Source organism: Myxine glutinosa, chromosome 2, assembly GCF_964187855.1.
Source record: "Myxine glutinosa chromosome 2, kmMyxGlut1.1, whole genome shotgun sequence".
Taxonomy (NCBI): domain Eukaryota; kingdom Metazoa; phylum Chordata; class Myxini; order Myxiniformes; family Myxinidae; genus Myxine; species Myxine glutinosa.
Window position 1 is genome coordinate 96,830,190 of NC_136262.1, and position 10,470 is coordinate 96,840,659.

The 10,470-nt window shown below is 43.0% G+C and overlaps 1 protein-coding gene across 1 annotated transcript in view; it reads left to right on the forward strand.

Annotated features, from left to right (window-relative positions):
* Positions 1–10,266, forward strand: part of LOC137421542 (uncharacterized) — a 41,896-nt gene extending 31,630 nt beyond the window's left edge. Inside the window, exons 2-3 of the mRNA XM_068107702.2 lie at positions 6,951–7,138; positions 7,936–10,266. Coding sequence (XP_067963803.1) covers positions 6,951–7,138; positions 7,936–8,108 — 361 coding nt within the window. The 3' untranslated portion in view covers positions 8,109–10,266. The remainder of the gene's footprint in view (positions 1–6,950; positions 7,139–7,935) is intronic.
* Positions 10,267–10,470: the final 204 nt, after the last annotated feature.

Genomic DNA, 10,470 nt, shown 5'->3' on the forward strand with positions numbered 1-10,470 from the left:
ATGGCAACAATTTCACCCCCATTATAATCAAATGTGATATTTTTGTGATTTTATTATAACCAAACCTTTTTTTTTTGTATACAACATCGAGGCTCGTGAAAGAGCTCACATTAATCACACAAAAAATCAAACAGACACATAAAACATATAATAAGGGGCGCGGTAGACAAGATGGGGAGGGAGGGGGAGGGACACAAACACAACATTTGAGAGCAGGGACATCGAGAGATCTGTGGGAGGGAGAGGGCTTTGGGGGCAGGGGGAGGCATGGGTAGGGGGGGGGGGGGGTGGGAGAGGTATAAAACATATGGACACTGCCAAGACTTCCAGGAAAGAAGTTGGAATTTCAAACAGGGTGGATCTGGGATGAATTAGCGGGGGTAGAAAAGATCAAGGTTTTGGATGGGGGAAGATAAGAGATGGTGGTGAACAGCTGTTTTAAAGACCTGGAGGGAGGAGTGGGATTGAAGGGAGTGTGGGAGTTTGTTCCACAGGCGGGAGAAAAGAGGAATGAAAGAGTGAAGGTGAGCAGAGGATCGATATTTCGGAAGTTTAATCATCAGAGGGTTGCTGGCAGATCTTGTGCGACCTGTAGGAATATTTGGGGGACAAAGCACAGAGAGAGCTGGGGGAGCAAGGCCGGAGAGGAGTCGGTAGAATACAGAAAGACCACCAACCTGCCTGCGGTGAGTGAGTGAAAGGCCCTCGGAGATAGCTTCATCACGGGAGATTCCAATGATTCTGAAAGCTTTGGTTTCAACAGCGTGAAGCCGAGCTAGGTGTGAGGCAGGAGCACCGGCCCATAGGGGAGAACAGTATTCCATTGAGCTGCGGATGAAAGCCTTGTATGTGGTGAGGAGCTCAGGTGTGCCTATGAAGGACTTCGCACGACGGAGGATGCCCAGTCGGCGACTGGCTTTGGAGGCCAGCTTGGAAATGTGGTTTTCCCAAGAAAGATCATGGCAGATAGTGAGACCCAAAAGCTTGAGCGACAGAACTTCTTGGCGAGGATTGTTGAGAAAGTAGATGGGAGGGTTGTCCAGTCGGTCTTTTCGGAGAGACATAGTAAGAGTGTGAGATTTGTCAGGATTGAAAGACATGTTCCACTTGTTTGACCAGTCTGTGATTTTGTCCAGGTCTTCAGAGAGTGAGGAGGCTGCAGACTGCCGATCTGATGGAAAAGGAATGGAGCGGCAGAGAGTGGAGTCATTAGCAAAGAGATAGAGAGGATTTTCCAGAGATTCGGAGAGATCATTGATAAAGACCAGAAAAAGCACAGGGCCCAGAACACTGCCTTGGGGAACTCCAGCCTGAACAGGAAGGGAAGATGAGAGAAATCCATTCAGGGCCACACGTTGACTACGACCAGAGAGGAAGTCCATAAGCCATGCATGGAGATTTCCATGGATACCATAGGAGGAGAGTTTGGTGAGCAGAGCTGGGTGCCAGACCGTATCGAAGGCACGTGATATGTCAAGGGAGACAGCTCTGATTTCCTGTTCGGCATTGAGGACCTCCATCCATTGAGACAGCAGAAGCAACATGTCCAGAGTAGAATGACCTGGTCTAAATCCAAATTGATGATCAGAGATCAAGCCATTGGAGAAGAGGAAGGATTTGATATCCGAAGCAATGATGGATTCCATGACTTTGCTGATAATTGGGAGCAGGCTGATTGGTCTGTAGTTGCAAGGATCAAGTATAAAAGTATAAAACAGTGGAAGAAGTATAAAACACATGGACACTAAACCTCAGGAATTTGTCAAGATATCAGATTGAAAATTACACAGCTTATTTGTGTGCATGTGTAGTATATAATATATATATATATATTTTAAAAAATATTTTAAAAAATCTATATTATAATAGGCGTAGATGATTCTGTAAGTTGGACGTCTGTCCGGGGTGTGGCTTACTCGGTTTGCAGAGTAGCTCCACCCACTCCTCCTTCTCGAATAGCATTGAGGCCTGTTTAGTTAGGCCCATGCTGTCTTTCTCTCTCACACAGATTTATTTCAATTCTAATTCGATATATCATTTCATTTTTCGCAGTCGCTAACATAGTTTTAGACTTGGTTGAAAAAAAACGGGAAGAAAATCCGATCCGATCCTTCGGATCTTGAGTCTCTCTCATGCCTTTATCTCCAATCTAACTCACCATCTGATTTCATTTTTATTGATGGTTTTAGACTCGGTGTCAGCAACGCGGGAAAACGCAGAGATATATTTTTAAAAATACACCATATCACCGCCCACCGCCCAACCGCAAACAACCGCCCAATATGTATCATACACCGCCCAACATGTATCATACACCGCCCAACATGACAGACGGAAACATGTCGACATTACCGCTTTTTCTTTAAACCGAGTGAACCGAGCCGAACCGAATAAACCGAGTGAATTCACCGAGCGAATTTCATCCAATTCCACCGAGTTTCATGAAATTACCGAGAGATATTTCTTCGTTTTTATTTTATTAGTTACCAGCAGAAGTACCCAGCGTTGCCGGGCGGGGGAGGGGGGAAGGGCACGTACACTTTAAACATGTATATACATGTGGGACATGTGTACGTGTGTGTGTGTGTGTGTGTGTGTGTGTGTGTGTGTGTGTGTGTGTGTGTGTGTGTGTGTGTGTGTGTGTGTGTGTGTACACGTGTGTGTGTGTACGTGTGTGTGTGTGTACGTGTGTGTGTGTGTGTGTGTGTGCGCGCTCGTGCATATATATGTGTGTGTGTGTGTGTGTGTGTGTATATGTGTGTGTGTGTGTGTGTGTATATGTGTGTGTATGTGTATGTAGGCTAACCCCCGCTCAAGCAGAGAAAATGGCCTTAAAATGCATGTTGTTGTTGCATGTGCATATATATGTCTGTCTGTGTGTGTGTGTGTATGTGTATATATATATGTGTGTGTGTGTATATGTGTCTGTACGTGTGTGTGTGTGTTTTTGTGTATGTGTATATATATGTGTGTGTGTGTGTGTGTGTGTGTGTGTGTGTGCGCGCGCGGAGATGTATATATGTGTATAATGTGCATATATGTGTATATGTGTATACATATGTGTATACATATTTGCATATGTGCATATGTGTATATGTGTCTGTACATGTGTGTGTGTGTGTGTGTGTGTGTGTGTGTGTGCGCGCGCATGTGTGTCGATGTACGTGTGTGTGTGTATGTGTATATGTGTGTGGGTGTATATGTGTGTGTGTGTGTATATGTAAACATGAGCCGGTGTGTGTGTAAAGTGTGAGGAGGTATTGGAGAGGAAAATGCAGAGATATATTTTTTAAAATCGCGCCATGATGATAAACGAAAATACACCGCCTAAAATAACAGTCGACATATATTTAAAATTCGTCACACACATCCATGCCCGTGGGATTCCCACGGGTGGGAATCCCACGGGCATGGATGTGTGTGACATTTCGACATATTGAGTTAGATGCTGCGCCTGCACATTCAGTTAAATAAAATGGTTACTGGCAATTGATCACATCCACAAATGATGTAATCCACACAATTTATGTACTTTACATAACGTTAATAGGAATACATGCCCGTGTAGATGGGAATGACATATAATTCACCGAAAACGTTGAAGCAACCGCATAATATTACGGTGATGTTTAACTCTGAGTGAGAATAGTTCTAAATTTTAAAAACTTTCTTCTGATATTTGTGATTTATTTCAAACAAACTGTATTTCCCATCTACACGGGCATGTATTCCTATTAACGTTATGTAAAGTACCTAAATTGTGTGGATTACATCATTTGTGGATGTGATGAATTGCCAGTAACCATTTTATTTAACTGAATGTGCAGGTGCAGCATCTAACTCAATATGTCGAAATGTCACACACATCCATGCCCGTGGGATTCCCACGGGTGACCCCGCTAGTATATATATATACATTTTTAAAATCTGGTCAAAACTAGTCATAGGTCAAGTTCAACATTATCCAAAACATGTAAAACATCTAATAGGCAGAAATTAGAAAATGTATCAACCAAATTTGTCATGCACAACATTCCATCATGTAAAACACTTGATAGGTGAAATTTTCCAAAATACTAAATTGCTGTTTCCATGGCAACTATTGTTTATGAGAGAGGTACCCGTGCCAAGCACGGGTGGGAAACCAAATGCAAACAGACAATGTGGAAACGGCGAATGCCAAACCATGACCCAATCAATTTCACATTCCTCTGACACCTTCAGTCAAATGTCAGGCATGGATAGCCATTCGTTGTTTCTATACGTGGTCAATGGCGAAACTACAAATGCCGGATCTGTGAATGTCATGCGTGGAAAACCTCACGTCATTTCCTCATTCTCCTCTAAACTCAATCTCTCTATATTTTCATTTCAAACAGCACAATTCCAATCACAAATTATACCATATCATTAATTGTTGTTGTTAACAACAACAGACCAATCAGCCTGCTCCCAATAATCAGCAAGGTCATGGAATCAATCATCGCTTCTGACATCAAATCCTTCCTCTTCTCCAATGGCTTGATCTCGGATCATCAATTTAGATTCAGACCAGGTCATTCTGCTCTGGACATGCTGCTTCTGCTGTCTCAACAATGGATGGAGGACCTCAATACCAAACAGGAAATCAGAGCCCTTGACATATCATGTGCCTTCGATATGGTCTGGCACCCCACCATGCTCACCAAACTCTCCTCTTATGGTATCCATGGAAATCTCCATGCATGGCTTGCTGCCTTCCTCTCTGGTCGTAGTTAACGTGTGGCCCTGATTGGGTTTCTCTCATCTCCCCTTCCTGTTCAGGCTGGAGTTCCCCAAGGCAGTGTTCTGGGCCCTGTGCTTTTTCTGGTCTTCATCAATGATCTCTCCAACTCTCTGGAAAATCCTCTCTATCTCTTTGCTGATGACTCCACTCTCTGCCGCTCCAAACCCCATCCCTCAGATTGGCAGTCTGCAGCCTTCTCACTCTCTGCAGACCTGGACAAAATCAGACTGGTCAAACAAGTGGAACATGTCTTTCAATCCTGACAAATCTCACACTCTCACTATGTCTCTCCGAAAAGACTGACTGGACAACCCTCCCATCTACTTTCTCAACAATCCTCTTCAAGAAGTTCTGTCGCTCAAGCTTTTGGGTCTCACTATCTGCCATGATCTTTCCTGGGAAAACCACATTTCCAAGCTGGCCTCCAAAGCCAGTCGCCGACTGGGCAGTGGGCATCCTCCGTCGTGCGAAGTCCTTCCTTGGCACACCTGAGGCCCTCACCACATACAAGGCTTTCATCTGCAGCTCAATGGAAAACTGCTCTCCCCTCTGGGCTGGTGCTCCTGCCTCACACCTAGCTCGGCTTCACGCTGTTGAAACCAAAGCTTTCAGAATCATTGGAATCTCCTGCAATGAAGCTAACTCCGAGGGCCTTTCACTCACTCACCGCAGGCAGGTAGGTGGTCTTTCTGTCTTCTACCGACTCCTTTCCAGCCTAGCTCCCCCAGCTCTATCTGTGCTCTGTCCCCCAAATATTCCTACAGGTCGCACAAGATCTGCCAGCAACCCTCTTATGGTTAAACTGCCAAAATCAAGACTCTCTGCTGGCCTTCACTCTTTCATTCCTCTTTTCTCCTGCCTCTAGAACAAACTCCCTCACTCTCTTCAATCCCACTCCTCCCTCCAGGACTTTAAAACAGCTGGTCACCACCATCTAATATCTTCCCCCATCCAAAATCTTGATCTTTTCTACTCCCGTCATTTCACCCCAGATCCACTCTTTCCTGGAAGTCCTAGCAGTGTCCATGTGTTTTTTACCTCTCCCAACCCCCCCCCCCCCCATCCCCTTCCCATGCTCCCTCCCCCCAAGCCCTCTCCCTCCCACCGATTCACCGATGATATCTATACCGATATATACTGTATGTAAAACCAGAAAATACAGGTAGACGGTGAACCCTCATCGAGGTGAAGCCTTGTTACTTATTATTGGGCCTTGACTACGTCTTTTAATAACATATATTGATTACAGACTATTGGAAAATACCTTTTAGACCTGTCGGCCTTTACAGCCATTTTTGTGTGTGACAAGGATGAATTGATTCGATTAGTGATCTGAGAATTTTTTTTGTGATTCCTCACCATTGAGTGACAGGGCCAAAAACTAGATAAAGCACAACATCTCAAAAGGTTGTCGACCGATTCGGACTTGGTCGGCCTGCAGGGCCGCTATTCCCCAAAAGGACATACAAGGCAAATTTACAGGGGATATAACAATTTAAAGAAGGGTTACAAGGGAGAAGTGGTTTTAGACCCAAATATTAGGACGCGGAGACGACAGCCTTCTATACAAATATTGATGCATATTCTATTATATTTCATTTGGGGGGTGATAGTTGGGAAATAGTGTCCGGTGTAGAGGGATGGTAGATCTACCATCCCTCAAATGGGGGCACATGAGCTTTAGATTATGGGGATGGCAGTGTGAGCTAGCCGAGGGCGGGCTAGGATATTGTTAGGGATTTAGAGATGACAATAGGAGACATGAGATTTAAGTAGAGACATTTGTACAGGTAGAGGGGACGTAGTCAGATTAGTTGGATGATAATGACGAGGGAGTGCTTAGTGTAAGGGAAGATGGGAAAGCACAAGTATTAGAGGGAAGTAGTTAGTTAGATGATGCTGTGTGTCTGAAAGGTTTTATTCTATTATATTTCATTGACCTCAACCTTACACTAAACATGCTCTATGGAAATAACTATTTGTAAGCTATACACGGTTATCATAGTGAGGATGTAATTTAATATGACGTCGATTTGGAGAGCCCTTTTTTGTACACAGTGCCGACGGCCACAGATGAGCTAGAATGCAGAATCGATGAGGATGCAGGACAACAAAGAGAACAATTGAATTGTAAATATTGACCAAGTGCATGCCTAATCCCCCACCTATCCTTTTCATCACACAGGTACACCTGCCAACGGTGTTTTGCTTGTAAATATACCGGCCGTGCTGTTCACATCAACTGTGCTGGTGCCAGAGATACTCTCTGTGGGGAATGCCTCGACCCAAACCAGCATTATGACCCTCACTCGCTGGTCTGCATTGATCGGGAAACTTCACACGGTGACTCCGACCCTGTACCCGATGCCACGGGTACGCGAGTCTCAGCCGATGAAAGATTCCCACAAAAACAGCAATGGAAAAAAAATCGCAAAACTATTGTGCAACGGTTCCAACAGGAAATGTTGACCAAAATTATTTTGACCTTTTAGATAATTACCTCCGCCACCAAAGGTGGATGTGGGTTATGTTTTCACCCCTGTCTGTTTGTTTGTCCGTTTGTGAACAAAATATCTCAAAAAGTTGTGGACGAATTCGGTCAAAATTTGGCATAGAAGTAGCGTATGTGACATGGATGAAATGATTCGATTTTGGTGAAGATCCGGATTCGGATCCGGCTACTATAATTTTTTTAAGTGATTCTTCACCATTGGGAGATAGGGCCAAAAACGATACATAGCAGGATATCTCAAAACGTTGTGGATGGATTTGGAGGAAACTTGGTGGACTGGTTGTTTGTGTGACAAGGAAGAATCGATTCAATTTTGGTGAAGATCCGGATCCAGCTAGTGGAATTTTAAAGTGATTCTTCACCATTGAGTGATATGGCCAACCAGGTGGAGGTATGCTCTCTACTGAGTGCCCTTCTTGTTAAATGTGTTTTATTGTTCTGTAGAAGACACTTAATTTGGTATCGGTGCAGGAGAGATAGCTCGGGGATTGAGAGTAAAAAAACCAAGACAGATGGTTATTATGTTATTTTAAAATTTGAGAAACAATTAAACATACAGATTTAACATATAATCATGCTCATATTATCTAATCAGAAATTAACTACACCCACCCCTCCCAATTTCTCCCACTTTCCTTCCACATCTGACCTTCTGTAGCTCCTGATTCGGTAACCACGGTGACTCAGCAGCATTGGTTCATCCCTGTACTCGCAATGAGCTCACTGATTCTGATCATCCTGGCAACACTAATCGGTCACATGACATGCAGACTCTTCCAGGGTCATTCATCGATTGAGGGTAGGCCCATGGACCATCATGACACAGTGTGACTCGAAGAGAGGCCCGGTGACTGGACACGAATGCATTCAATTTCCTGTTTTGAGAAAACCCACACTGTGATGATATCCCCGAAGGAAGCAGCAGAGGTCATCAGGCTTCCGGAGAATGGGAAACAACCTGATCTTGCTATTGATATTGCATCTATGATGGTTGGATTTTTTTCATTCTGCTCTCTTTACGTTGCACTGTTTAAGTTTGGACATTCACTGCAACACTTGTTTACCATTCTCACAATTATGCTCTCATTGCTTATCTATTTTGCATCGATCAGGAGGATTGTGTAGTGTCGAAGACATTAATCCAGTCATCTCATCTGCATTTGCTTTTCAAGATAACACATACTTTAGTATCTTCAGAACAACAAGTGTGGAGCTTTTCAAAAACGCTAAAGTAATATATCATAGTAAGTGGAGCGTCATATCTATTGAGAAAGCATTTAATGTGAGTGAAGTGTCCTGTAGCACCAGCTGGTGCTATACAATGCACGTTTACAGAAAGAGAATTGGGCTCCTCCCACCACCCTACTCCCCAGGGACTATAACTTTTTTTTTTTTTTACTTCTTAACATTTTCCTGGTCATCCTGCGAGTACAACCACCAAATTTCAACTCGTTCTGTTACGTCGTTCAGTTATCATAATATTCCCACTTAAGGAATACATATTCTAACCATCAAAACATTATCATGTACACCCGAGTACAATCGCCGGTTTACGACTCATTCCATCCAATGTTTTAGGAATGCGTAGATTTCAATGAAACAAACGGGTGGTCACAAACCGGTGCCTTGCAAAATCAGTTGCTGCGACCTCGCCCGTTGGACCTCAAAAACAATGGGCTTCTAGCTTTTGATTGGTCAACCAATTCAGTGACATAAGATGCCAATTCTATTAAAATTTCAAGTGAATCGGATGAAAATCAGACATTGTGTGACCTTTGTCCTTTTGACCTCAGGCAATCGGCATCAGTGACCCAACATGCAAACCCTGATCAAATTTCATGTCAATTGGATGAGAATTGCCGATTTTATGTGACCTTGACTTTTTGACCTGAAAAACAATAGACAGGGTGACAACAGGGGTGACCCTACATGCAAACCCTGTTCAAATTTCAAGTCGATCGGATGAAAGTTTATGATTTTATGTGACCATAACCGTTTGACCTGAAACCAATATGCTTCTAGCTTTTGATTGGTGAACAAATACAGTGATCCAATATGCAATTTCTGTTCAAATTTCGGATGAAATCAGATGAAAATTGACAATTTTGTGATCTTCACTTTTGACCTCAAAACAATAGGCTCAGCGACCAAATATGCAAACCCCATTCAGGTTTCAAGTCAAACAGATGAAAATTAATTATTTTACGTGACCTTGACCTGAAACCAATAGGCTTCTAGCTTTTGATTGGTGAACCAATTCAGTGATCCAATATGCAAATTCTGTTCAAATTTCGGATGAAATGGGATGAAAATTGACGATTTTATGTGACCTTGACCTTTGATCTCAAATACAATAGACTTATAGCTTGTGCCTACCTCTACCAGATGTTTCATTCATGAAGGTTGATGCAGAATTGCGATCTGTAGGCAATTGACATACAGACAAATAGACAAACTGAATAACAGACCAGACCAACCGACCTAGAATAATTTAAAACTCAATTACGCAAAGTAACAACCCAATAAACAAGCAAACACACAAACAAATATTTCTCAAACTATATATAGTACAAGCAGGGGTACCTGGCACTGCCTGGTGTTGTCTGGTCAATTTTTTTGGTGGGGACCGAAAGCACTTCCCTACACGAACTAAGGAATGGGGTCCCTACACACTTCCCTACACCCACAATAGAGCAATTGAAACAAAACTAGAACAATGTGACTGTGTCGCCAATATGCCTCCGCATAGTCCCACAACGGGTAGATGCCATCACTCTGCATATGTATGGGTAGGGGATCACGTTTGTGAAGTTTCGTGTTGATCGGATAAGGTTCGTTTTTCTATCCAATATGGCTGCCAAACCATGTGACCTATGATGTCATAAATTTAATATTTCAATACAAATGGGTCATAGATCATGTGCATGCAATTTCAGATTTTTAGGATAAGGATTTTGATTAAAACATTTTTGGCTGGTATACCACTTCACCTATGATGTCATCATTCTTTTGTTCCCCATTGGGAGTACTTGACAATGTGCCAAGTTTCAAATTTTTCCATTCAGTGGTTTCCGAGAAATAATATTTTAATTATTTGCTTTTATTCCAAGATGGCTGCCATACCACGTGACCTATGACGTCACATTTATCACAAAAACATTCTGCATGGGTGTCACTTCTACCCTGAAAGTTT